At 30.0% G+C, this 14070-nt stretch overlaps 1 protein-coding gene across 1 annotated transcript; it reads right to left on the bottom strand.

Annotated features, from left to right (window-relative positions):
* Positions 1-5261: 5261 nt before the first annotated feature.
* Positions 5262-9187, bottom strand: LOC111883460 (receptor-like cytosolic serine/threonine-protein kinase RBK1). The gene is made up of 7 exons (XM_023879791.3): positions 8942-9187; positions 8379-8855; positions 6556-6813; positions 6274-6428; positions 5968-6183; positions 5751-5900; positions 5262-5654 (listed from the first exon to the last, which is right to left on the bottom strand). Exons 1-7 carry the CDS (start codon positions 8946-8948, stop codon positions 5493-5495), a joined length of 1425 nt encoding a protein of 474 aa, XP_023735559.1. The 5' UTR covers positions 8949-9187; the 3' UTR covers positions 5262-5492.
* Positions 9188-14070: the final 4883 nt, after the last annotated feature.

Raw genomic sequence — 14070 nt, 5'->3', positions numbered from 1 at the left:
ACATTATCTTAACACCACAACCTCTCATACAATTTGATTGAATATTACTTGATCAAGTTTTTGACCAAAACAAAAGCCATGTGACATAAGACATTAGAAGATGACAAGTGACAAAATTATTTTTATTTATTAGGGAGGATAGTTCCACATAATATTAAAATGTAATAATTGTAATAAATGTAAAAATAAGTGCATATCAATTTCGTTAATGTGGTTATAACTTATAATTACAAATAAACTTAAAGCAATTTCTAAACACCAATAATAATAATTATTACAAAATCTTCAAGGTATCACTGGATAACTTGTCAATTGGTGCCACTTCTTTAACCAATTTTCAGAATATCTAATGAATTAAACAAAACTTGTTTTGATAATAAAACGTCTATAGACCTTCTATCAAATGCACAGCTTTTTGAATTCCACCTTACTGTGCATATAAACTCTTAAAGCATGTGTATGACTTCATTTGGAATTTTGTTAGAACATTCATATTTCATACATCCATTTTTCACTCAAAATACAAACTAGGCATAAAAATTTCAGTTTTCAAGTTGAATGTAGAAATCTTATTTTGTCTGAATGCCGGATTCCTTCCTTGTTTTAAATTTCTTATCACTTTAACAAATCTATAATCATTTCTGTTTTCAATTTGAAAACTTTAAGGATTTGCAAAGTTCACCATTTGAACTTCTTGAAACATCAACTTGAACTGAATGGTCAATCACAAGGTCTACTGGCACCTGGGAAATATGAAGATATGAAAGAATTAAAAGCTATTGATGCTTTAAAAAAATATGTGAATGGGATAATTAGAATATTACTTACCAATGGGTTGATCTTCTTGGAGTCACCACTAAGTATGTTCATAGAATCTCATATACAAACAAGGTTAACTACAAATAGAACTCCGGTAAAATCCTAAGAAAATATCATGGATTATTAGAAGTGAACACAAGAATGCAAACTTGTATACTTGTATTAAGCCAATCTACCTTAAAATTAAAGCAAAGGAACTAAATTTGGTTCAGGACTTTCATCGAGCAACTTGTGTGCACTTTAAAAAACCTGACACTTTGAATACAAATTGACTATATTTTCACCAGAAAGGTCCATGTTAAAGAGAACAACAATATTCATAAGGCAACATATGAAGGAAAAGAGCACTAGAGTTTTATATTTTCACGAAAATGTTCTTCTTAATAAGAAAACTTCTAAATTCTAAGTGAATTCAATATCACATACTGTATTGAATCTGATAACTAAATCAGAATACGAACAAACTTATAGATTATCAACTTAATTTTGGTAATGCAGAAAAGCAAAAGTGACATCTGATCTAAAAAACTGAAGAAATGCAGAAAAATAAAAATATTTGTTTAGGCAACTTCTAGTGGAGAAAAATTGAGACCGATATCGAGAGTTAGGGATAGTCTGATAGGCTAAGGTCAAGTGCTTCAGGTGTAACTATAGCGATCGAGACCCGATGCACTTTTCATATTGTTTGCACTTTGAATTCTTGATCGATAAAGGATCTTCTTCTCCGTTCAGGTCTTCAATCCACAGAGGGAGCCGAGATGAAGTCGGCGATTATGGTGTACTCCGGGGAACGAATTGATGGAGGATAAAATGATTCAAAATCAAAGCATCTTCATTGGAATTTTTTCTATGAAGAACGTGATGGTCGACAGAGGTAGAGGTGGCCGGTGAAGGTAGAAGGGAGGCGATCGACGACGGATGATGGAGGAGGCAGTCGTCTTTATCGTCAATGAAGAACGTGAGAGGGAAAGAGATTTGATGATGAACATAGAGAAATAGTACAATGAAAGGGTTTGACAGGATCAGATATAAGTTTTCTATCCCTAAAATGCCCTCTAACAAATTGAAATAAGATACCCCCGTATTTTTTATTTTCAAGTTTTTACAAAAATGTCACAAATCATCTTGACCCTTTGTTATTTTGATCTAACGGTCCTTGTTTGGTTCTCGGGTTCTCGGGAAAGTATAGGTTCTCAAATGATCCCTCTCTCTCTCTCTCTCTCTCTCTCTCTCTATATATATATATATATATATATATATATATATATATATATATATATATATATATATATATATTGTGTACGGTTTCACAACTAAATGAAATAATAGTTAACAATATATAGAAAATATATAGAAGTTAAGTTTATAAATCTTAGTAAGTGATCATACAAATAGTGATAAATATATCATATTTAATATCATTATTAAGAAAATAGCATACATGAATATTGATATTATTCAACTTTATTATAAATATTTGTTGTAATTAAAAGTCGATACTGTTAGCATTCGGAAATTTTTTATGTGAATGAATTTATAAAGTTGTTTCTTTAAAATCTGCTACTGATTTTCGGTAATTGGTATGGTGGATGCGATGAGTAAGACAAAGGGAAAAAAATAATTGAAGTATCATAATCTTTGGTATTCCATGATTTGCGGTTTCTAATTTTGGTTAATAAAATATTTCTATATATTTAGAAATATAACATTGGCTATTTAAATTTGAAATTAATATTTGTAAATAATTTGATTGTTGGTTGTTTATTATTGAAAACAAATGTAAAAAAATTTAAATAATCTTATATTTGTATTTTTTTAACAAATGATAATATTCTGATTGAGATTTACTATAATCGTTGCGTTTGATATTTTAAATTCCTTTCGTATACCTTCTATATGAATAAATGAAGACAATTCAATAAAATTTTGAAGGATATGCAATATTCACTTTAAACATTACTTTTCAAGAATGAAGTAAAACACTTATATGTATTTATTTTGAGATATCAATACAAAATTATTCTAATTGTAAACATCGTATTGAAATAAAAACAACATAGGCAAAATCTCATAAACATAAATGTGTAGAAAACATCGAAACAAAATCTCTTTTAATTGAAACCCAAACTTCTATGATTATTTGTTTTTATATGGAAAATTTATCATATCACTTATCAAACTTCTATGATTTCACCAACAAATATGTATACTTACAGATTCCGCGGACCTTTTTATGTTCTACCCAATAGGCTCCGCTTGCCCAAGCCCAAAGGCCAATTTGAATTAAGTCCGTGTTCATAATATTAGTCGGTTTCTTGTTTTCCACGACCAAAATCTCAGTGTGCTTTCTTTTTTTACCATGACATACATCTATTTATTTAATTTAGTTGTATTTATATTTCCAACTAGATTATGTTATTGTAAATTGCTCTATTTTTTTTATAACAGATGTTGGTTATTGTATCATTTTTTTAATAAATGATGATTATGCTTGCCTGATAGTTGTTTGATCATTGTAAAACTGTATCTTAAATTTGATTTCTAATCATAAAAATTGTAATATCAAAGGGCTTCTAGCCCAGTGGTATCTGGTGTTGTCCTCCCTCCTTAAAGTTGAGAGTTCAAGTCTCACTGTGGACATAGATGAAATAATTTAGAAGTACTTTAATATATATTTGTATTTGTCGTTCAAAAAAAACGAATACATTAAAATTTCTATTATTCTAATTAATGTATTATTTGTTTATCCATAGTAATGTGAAACTTTTTAAGTTCTTAACTTCTCTTCTAATATGTCAAATAATTTACTATTTTTATTTCAATGTTAACTCTTAAACTTTTAACATAATATAGTTTTTTTTTTTTTTTTTTTTAAATTAATTATGGTGCTAATTTAAAGTATAAACTAAACATATTTAACTTGTTTATTGAAAATCCCCACTATATTTATCTAATACACACAATTTTTTAAATTTAAATATAATGTTAAATTTAAAATATAAATGATAATATCAAATAAATATAAAAGAAAAATGTCAATTTTTTTTAATTAGTTAAATATTAAATATAGTTTAAAATAAAAATGTTTTCATTTAGATTGTCTGTAAAATTAATTATTTTTCTTAAATTATTAATACTGATAAACAAGATAAATTTCGTCTCTTAAATATTGTTATATAAATAATTAACTACTTATAAAGGCAAACGTCCGCTTATAATAATAAGTTATAACAAAGATATCAAAGTCCTCGTAAAAAGAAACTTTCAACAAAGAGGCTTTCCATATGTTTCACCTTATCGATGTGTAATTTTATGCTTTATATGTTAAGTTAAAAGATTTGAGTTTTGGTGTTTTTGTCCATTCCACCCTGACGACTATGCGACTTAGTGCCTTATAAATATACACTGGCGATTGTGCGACGTAGTGCCTATTGTATAAACCCTGGCGACTATGAGACGTAGCGCCTGTTGAATAAACCCTGACGACTATACGACGTAGTGCCTGTTGTATAAACCTTAGTAGAAATAGACTTTGTGTCTATTTCCTTAGGTCAATCATTAGGTATGAATGAATGAAGGATAAATGATTCTTAAAGTAAATCCTTAAGAAATAAATGAGATGGTGGGAGTGGGTAATTGGGTTGATTGTTTGATGATTAAATATAATAATTATATTATTGTGGGTTGAAAACCCTATATGCTCACCACACTCTCAAGCCCGACCCACTCAGTTTCCTTTGAATTACAGGTAGTGGCACAAGAGCATAAGTTGATTAACATGATGAGAGCTTTTGGATTATAGATCAGTAGTTATAAATAACTGTTGTAAGGTCTATTTTATACCGTTTATACTTTTGGTCTGTATCGGAACATGACATCCCGAGATTTTTTTATTTAATGAATATACGTTTTTTTATTTAAGAAATATTTTGATAAATTCTTATCATATTTTGTTTTGGAAAAAATCTTCTAGGCCCAAAGGGAATGGTCCAGCTTAATTTTGTTGGCTCAAGAGGCAATCCAACCTTGTACTAAAGGCCATGGTGTGCATGTGTATTATTGTTTGTAGTATTTTAGAGAATTCACCATTTGCTATTCAACAATAATCGACATCCTTGATTTGGGATTTGGAGGTTGGAGATAAAGGGAAAAGCCCATTGTGCCCTTTATCATAATATTTTTCTTTGAGATTGGATAGGGTTTTAATAAGATTTAAAAAAAACCCAAAAAATACCACCTTCAAAATTGGGTCCGTTGAATTTTGATCCAATGGTATAAAATGATGATTACGTGGTTAGACAGTATATTCTGACTACATTGGTTATAAAGCGAATAAAGGTACTGGGGGAGAGGGTTCAAATGTTAAATGAAACCACATTTGCATGACCTTCATATTACGTCATATTAGTAGAAAACTAAAGAAAATTAGAAACTAGTGAATATTCCATATTAATTAATACCATTTGAAATGGGACTAATAAGATTCCATATCCATAAGTTTCAAGTCCCATATTAACACAATTAAAACATGCTTTACAACTTTTTCTTCCACATCTATACCAACTACAACTTCTCTCTTCTAAAGCCCACCACCCTCCCCATCCATCAATATACACACCCACCCACCCTTGGCTTCAAACACAAAACAAAAACAAAAAACCAAAAACCATCAATCACTCATCCATTACAAGCTCCATGTGTCGATTAAGATCTTTCAGATACGTGGTAGAATTGTAATTATCCACATCACAAGCGTCTAAAAGCACTGCCCTTCCTCCTGCTGTTTTCTGTTTAACTTCAGCTGTCTTGCTTTCACCCTTAAGTATCTCCACAACCTGCACCACAAAGATAAAACAAATGTACGTGTCTGAGTTTCCATGGATCATCAATGTTTTAATTTCTTACACCATTGATTAAATTAATCAAATTACCCGTTTCATGTTTGGACGCATGTTTGGAAGATGATGAATGCATGCTGACGCTGCTGACATCACTCGTTTCAGTTCGATCATTTCATAATCGTCTTCTAAACGTGGATCCAGAAGCTCTTTCATCTTGCTTTGCTCCAGAAGTGGTTTTGCCTACATATGTACATATTCAACCTAACAATTTCCTTATCTGAATTCAATGTATCCAAATTAACCTTACCCAGATTACGAGACTTTGTCGAGATGAATCAACTGCACGACGACCGGTGATAAGCTCAAGCAAAAGAACACCGAAAGAGAACACATCAATCTTCTCATGAACAATTCCATGCATGAAATACTCAGGCGCCATGTATCCGAAGGTTCCTTCAATTGGGGAAACAATATGGTGTACCCATTTCTCCGGGAGCCATTTTGCTAAACCGAAATCAGAGATCTGAACAATCATATGATCACCTAATTAAACAAGGAGTAAAAGGTTGCTTGCATCGATGGAGGTAATTAAAGGGAAAATTATAAAATTAACCTGTGGTTGATAGTCTTCCATTAACAAAATATTTGAAGCTGTGATATCTCGATGAATTATGCGTCTGTGACATTCGCAATGGAGATACTGCAAACCTTCCGCGATTCCGATCGCGATGTTAAACCTTAACCCCCATTCTAATCTCTCTTCACCATCTGTACAAAATACATACGATTACATCGATCACGTGAGCTCTAAACCTAGATCTGGTAGAACCCTAGCTAGTTGATGTGACTGATCGAAGGATTGAAAAAGGCGTAAGGAGAAAGATGAAAAGTTTACTGTGTAGTAAAGTTGCAAGGCTGCCATGAGGTGCGAATTGGAGGACAAGGTGCAGATCAGTGTCAGAGCTGAATCCGATCAATCTAGCGGCGTTTGGGTGGTTGATGTGAGCGATGATTCCGAGCTCCGATAAGAAGTCGCCGACTCTGTCTTCGTCTTTTTTCTCTTTTTTCGTTATTCTTTTCACCGCCACTAGTTCGCCGTCCGGTAACCGTCCTTTGTACACGTCAGCATGCCCCCCTCGTCCCACCAAATTATCTATTTTAGAAATAAAAAGTTAAAACAGATTTTTGATTTTATTGTAAGATGAAATTAAATTTGGAGTAAAGTCAAAGAGTCAACGTGCTAGAAACCATTATGAAATTAGGTTTATATTTTTATTTGACAACAGTATCTGATATATCTATCATGTGTTGTTGGACCTACTTTTTAGTGAAAGAGTTGTACTTGTTTTGTTTGTGATCTCATCAAAATATCATTTTTTATTATAAATAATAAATAGCAAAAACATAGCATCGAGAAAAAGTCATTATATTTTGATCAATTTTTAATCATATAGTTTAATGATTATATTTTAGTATCCTCAATTAAAATCAACACAGTTTGACAATTTATATAATCTATTATAATAGGCTAAAAAGATAATAATATAAAATTTTGTCAAAAACATTTAATGCCTTTACTAGAATATTTAGTATCAAAGTACTAGTATAATTTTTTTAATCGGCAAGACTTTCACTAAATCAAGACTTTGACAACAGATTCTATTGTAGAAATTTTAACCTACTATAGTAGGTAAGCTTGAGTGATTTTAATTGACTGAAACTGAAATATAATTATTAAATCAGTAAATTACTAAAATATAATGGATTTTATGTAGTTTGTCCAATGTAAGAAAATAAGTAGAAAGTAAAAAAGAACACTTTGGACAACTTTCATGACTTTTATTGACAAATTTGAAATATAATTGTTAAATCATAAAATTTCTAGAATACAATAGGTTTTATGTAATTTGTTCATCATAAATAAATAAATAGTAAAAAAATATTGTGGACAACTTTCATGTTCATTTTTCAAATAAGAAACGGGAACCGAATGAAGGAATATGATATGTATTATAATACATGGAACAAGTATAGTGAAATGGTTTAAAATTAGAGAAGATTAATTAAAAAAGGTTTAATTTTAGGTTTGTAAAAATTAGTAATTTGTTTCCTAAAATGGATGGTTGTTGATAGGTTAAGCATGCATCCCTCATGACTACTTAATTATACAAATAAAATAAAATTCAAACTATCCAATTTTAATAATCAAAAAATGGAAACCAAAAATCTATAAAAGTGTGAGCCAAGATGTGGACTAGACACCTCTTTAGTCAACTTTATTAAATCCTATCATTTGACTTTTCTTTTCTCCTTAATTTTATACCATGAAAACTACTAAAATCAGTTGCATGGATTTATTTTTAATTTTTTAGTAAGAATGTACCGATTTATGCAAATATAAACTCATAAGAAATCTAATTATATAAAACGCAAAATAAAAACGGTTGCTTTAAAACATGTTTGGCTTACTAACTAAAACTTTTTTAAAAAACTAGTTTTTTATTTGACAAGCATTACAAATTTAAAATAAAATAAAATAACTAGAAAATAAGTTAAGTTAACAAGCCTAATAATTATAAGTAAATAATGCAAATTTGATAAAAATGTTAGACCTCCTATGAAGTAAAAATAATATTATATTTTTCAAATTTGAAAATTTAAGTTTTATTGGGGAAATAAATAAAGATATATGAAGAGGTGCGCCGAAAAGAATCTCACCGGAGCTGAAGTTATCGGTGGCGGCTGCAAGTTCTTCCAGCGTAAAATTCCGCCACGACGGTTTCGGAACTGCCCAATTCCCGCCATCAATCGCCTCCTCGATGTTATGATTCTTCGCTAATCTCTTCATCAAACTCTTCCTCGAAAGCTCATATCCAGCCACCAACGGAAACGTCGAAAGCCTCTTAATCGACTTCCACTTCAAATTATCAACCAAATTCCTCCACGCCGTCGACGAAGGATTGCCGACCCCCGCTCCGCCGCCAGCCTCCTCCTCTCCACCGCAATCAACTTCTCCCTCCGGAGATTTATCATTGAAAGACGAACCGCGGCTGCTGAGGCTCCGGCTTACGCTGCTCTGATTATCGGAATCCGAACCAGATACAGGAATTTCCAACACGCCTCTCGGAGACGATTGGTCCTCGTGATCATCACCATCTTCGATCTCTATAACCTTTTCATTTTTGGGGGATTCGTCTACAACCAAAAAAATCATCAAAACAGAATGAGATTAAATTCCTACCAAATACAGAATTATTAGGAAATCATAAGAAGTAAATCACCGTTCATTATTGGGTTCCTGTGAAATCAAAATTTAAAATCTGAAACTATCAGTTTCTTCGAACATAAAAGTTTAATAAGGAGCGTGGTCCATATCCGCCCTATTGTGGACGCGGCGGCGGAGGAGACGGTGGCCGGAAATGCTGTGGAAAGATGAAGAAGGAAGGCGTGGGAGGAAATTATTCTTTGAATGGAGAGGGGATTTGGGGGGTGAATAGAATCTTGTGTCCATATTTATACACCTTCTCCAATAAAAAGGGTTTTTGTAATTGTGCCTTTCCATAACCCTTTCCCGGCGCCAATTTCACCATATTCAATGTCATGTGGAGTCGGTAATTTCACATTTAATAACAATCTTTATAAAATCTCAAATAATTCATTTCTAAAAATTAAATGTCCACATAATTCGTGTTATATTATTTGATTGACATCTGTTGTTTGAGAAATATTTTTCGAATAAATGTATTTGTAAAGTCTAATTTTATGATTGACAAATGTAATGTAAATTTTAGATGTGTATTGTTTTGTGATATTCTGTTTTTGAAATTTTAACTATGTATTTTTTGTTAAATTGGTTTCTATTTCAATGTTTGGTTCTAATTTGGGTCGTCTACTTTAACTTTGTAAACTTTATTTACATTATTGTATGCTTTTAATTCTTTTTTCATATTTATTATGGTAACTTAAACAAATGGTTCATATGGTATAGTAGGTATTCAAGGTTCAATTCATCTTTGAATTTGGTTAATGAGTGCCCCATGGTATCATTTATTGGGGATTTAATCCATTAACCCAATTTGATTAAAAATAAAATGTTGAATATATGATTATTTTGCTCATAGTTTTTTTTTTTGTTAAAATTATATTTTATACTGTAACGTGGATCCCACCACAAACAATCGTCTTACATCTTCCATCTCCTCAATTGTCAAGTTCAGTTACCGAAAACCTTTTACCCTTCTTAACAGGTTTCTAAATGATGTGAGTCATAGTTTAATGGCAATGTCAAGTCTAAAGTTTTACATGTCATGACAAGTCGTGTTGTTTTTAAAGAGTAACCTAAGGCTATAATTTTGTATAGATAAACAAGAAGCACATAATTATATATTTAAATAAAATATATCAAGTTTTAAAAAAGTTATATTAATACCTAATAACAAAACTCAATGATTTCTTGTATGATAGAAAAACAAAATATAAGGTAAACCATTACATACCCTTACTAATGAAGACTACACAAACAACCCCAACTCTCACTCCTTCGATCTAACACTTGTTGCATTAGTCATCACCTCTTTCTTTTTCAACCACCATGCACTCTTATGTGGCTTCTTTAATCGTGCCTCTCAACAACCAACATTCACTACACTTCTTCATTTACATTTCTATTTCTTCTCAATCCATTCTCAAATATCTTTGTCTAGTGCAAATCGACCAATATGTTGATACACTCATGAAGCAAATTAAAACTCTTAAAATTAAACCGAATGCTTCCGTCTATATATCCTTTTGTTTCTCGCATCACATATTGCGGATAAAAATTAAACTAAAAAATCTCGACATATTTTCAGTATTTATTTGTGTGCTATAATATTCTTGATTCGTAATATTGTTGTTGATACTTGTAGTTTGACCGGAATGTCTCTTTCTTCTGTTGTATGATTTTGGGTTATATCTTCCACGTGTTTATGAAACTATCCCAAGATGTCTTAATTTAACTACACTAGGGCTTGGTTTATTTCTATGGAAATGTAGTAGAACTACTCACATTAGTGACATCGTAGTGTCAACATTTTAACTTTTTGGTGCATTAAGCACTTACACATTCAATTTTACCACATGTTTGTTCTATGTAATTTATTCCAAATTACGTTAAAATGGTTTGTGTTCCCATATACAACACCTTAGATGCATTGGTACAAAACCTTGAACTTTTGTACAAATTCATCCAAATTCTACATGTAGCTACTTATTAGCGGTCTTGTGACACTAATCAGATTTACCTAAACCTTACTTTTTAGGATGTTACAACAACATTCCATTAGGGAAAAGTATATACGAGGTGGTTTTCTTGTGATTTTCACGATTGTATGTAGAAAATACTAATAATGCAAATATGTGATAAAGTTAATATTAATTCAAGTATGTCTTTATGATGAACGTGAAGTCCATAGGATTGCTAAATCAATTCAATGAAAATATTATTATGTGCATTTTGATCATACATTTAATAGTAACCATGTGGGGGTTAATATGTCATAGTAGCATGAATATGTAGTGTGTTATATGATAAGAAAGTTAGGTATTGGCTCTTTTATCTAGATATCTACACGATGGATGTGTTGTGCGACGTTGGAAAGAAAGCAAGTCCTTGGCTTTTTCTCTTTATACAATAGTTTCCCTAACATATGTTATCGCATTGTAGTTATACCACATGATTCTATTTTAAAACACATGGTTTGAATGTATTATTTTGATGAACATCTATTTGTATAAAATTACGAAATCACTATGCCTTATTCTTTACCAAAATCAATTCTAAAATATACAACCGAAGAAAAGTTTAATATTGAGGAGAGACATTAGAAGAAAGTCTTGTGCGACCCGAAACCTCATAGGTCAGTATTTGTCCATTTGGTTTTTTCTATTTTTTTCATTGAATTGTTTATTTACAATTGTTTTAAGTTTCGATATCGGGAAGATTTATTACAGTTTAACGTTTTTATTTTTAAATGGGATATTTTTTATTTATCTACTTAAAAATTATATGTTTAGACATTTACATCCTTTATTTCAATCGAGAAGATAATCATAATGAAGATATAAAAATAATTTAAGTTGATTGATGAAAAAGACAAGAGGAAGTACCGCCCTTTTCAAATGCATAACTTTCAAAACTTGATACAAATATATTTAATTTTTGGTATCTAATTATATTTAACTTTATTTTATTAAACTTATAAGATATCAGATTATTTTAGTAGAAAAGACTACTTTCAGTTTATCAACCACGTGCATGATTGTTGGCGTAACTCCCGCTTTGTATGAACTGAGGCTAAAACGATATAAACCAACAAAACTGTATATGTGAGGGTGTTTTGGGTATTTCACTTATAGATTTTTGTTTATCATATCCTATGTTCTTTATATGCTTGATGTGATCTGATGAGGCTCGAGGTTCCACCTTCGGTTTTAGGTAAGTATGAAATTGGTTAAAACATAGGGACTAAAATCCTAAAAGAAACATAGATTTTTCCATGTTAATTTTTGAAAATGAAAATTGTAAAATGCATTATCTGAGCTGTTTATGTCACTCGTCCAATGCCTATTTATAAGATTAATTGTTGAACATTAGTAATATTTTAGATGTGTAAGGTTTAAAGTCTCGACTTTTATATGAAATTTCACTCGTCAACCAAAAAGCTATCATAAAAACAAAAACTAACAAATGTGGCCATTTTGAGTATGCATATGTATAGTCATTTTATTTTCAAAATATCATATAAATGCGTTATTTAATTTAAGGATAATTTGATTTTTCTTTTAGTGTTTGTATAAACATTCCAAATTATCAAAACAACTAAGGAATTTATAGAATATATTAGTTTAGAATTCAATAAAAAAAATTAATAATAACACTAAACTGTGTGTAGTATATGTTGTAAATCAAAGGGATATCTCCAGAAAAGTCCTAAAATTTTACCAAAATTTACGAAAAAAATCATAAACTAAAATTTGTTTACGAAAAAACATGAATTACCGGTAAAAATGACGATTTGAAACTTTTTTTTTTTTTTTTTTTTTTTTTTTTTTCTGGTTTACCGGTTTTATTACTTACATGTTTCACTAAAGTCTCATTATTTTATCCTAATTTGCGAATAAGTCCCAAAATAAAATTTATTGATGATTTGATCATTTTCTTCATGTAACATACATTTTATCGGTTTCATTGCTGACTTAAGCACCTAATCATTAAACTAGCTGATAAGATGAATACGATAGGTTGTATAATGTCACATTTACTGTAAGATTTGATATACATCTCATCGGCTCATTTATGATTATCTATCTACGTCAACAATAAAAACAATAAAATGTGTGTTTCCAAGAAAAAATGACAGAAAATGAGTTGATATCTGATGAGATGGATATATTGGGTTACATAAGATTAGATAGACAATTTGATATTTCTTATAAACGTAAAAAATAACGCAGTTGTTGTTAGTTTATGTAATTATTGTAGTCTTCGGTGGATGCATTTTATGTTCCAAAAAGATATATACAATACATCACAATATCAAGTTTTATGCTAAACATAACATTATATAACTCAACATATCCATCTCATCATCTCATTTAATGATTAGACGTCCGGATCAACAATGAAACCGGTAAAATGTATGTTACATAGAGCAAAGGGTCAAATCATAATTAAATTTTATTTTGGGACTTATTCGCAAATTAGAGTAAAAATAATAAGATTTTAGTGAAACAGGTAAGTAATAAAACCGGTAAACTGGAAAAAGTGAGTTAAATCGTCATTTTTACCGGTAATTCATGTTTTTTCGTAAACAAAATTTAGTTTAAGACTTTTTTGTAGATTAAGGTAAAATTTTAAGATTTTTATAGAGATTTCCGTAAATCAAATGTACAAAGATAATCGTCTTGTTTTGTCAAAAAATTTAGTATTATTTCATAAATTAAAAATTGATAAATATTTTAATAAAATCAGAAATTTTTTACAGAAATAATATAAATAATACATTTTTGGAAATATAAGAATTAAATTGGTAAGAAGAAACAGTAATTAATCTAATGGCAATTTTACTTTTATTTACAAAATTAATTCGAATTCAAGATGCTTTCTCAGTATTGTCCATTTTACGGCCTTGGTCCTTGAGATGGCATTTGATCTCAGAAGTCAAAATTCTTTAATTTTTTATTATTTGAAGCAGCTTTCAGGAGTCAAAGATTAGGAGTCAAAGATTGATGCTTGATTTAATAGCTTTATATTTATTTATTTATATAATTATGAAAAGATACTAAAAATTAAATATTTTTTTATATTTTATATTTTTATTATTTTTTTTTATAAAATAATGACATGTGATATCTTTATTAATCTTCTTTT

Source organism: Lactuca sativa, chromosome 2 (assembly GCF_002870075.4).
Source record: "Lactuca sativa cultivar Salinas chromosome 2, Lsat_Salinas_v11, whole genome shotgun sequence".
Classification (NCBI taxonomy): domain Eukaryota; kingdom Viridiplantae; phylum Streptophyta; class Magnoliopsida; order Asterales; family Asteraceae; genus Lactuca; species Lactuca sativa.
This window is presented reverse-complemented; position numbering and strand designations above follow the sequence as displayed.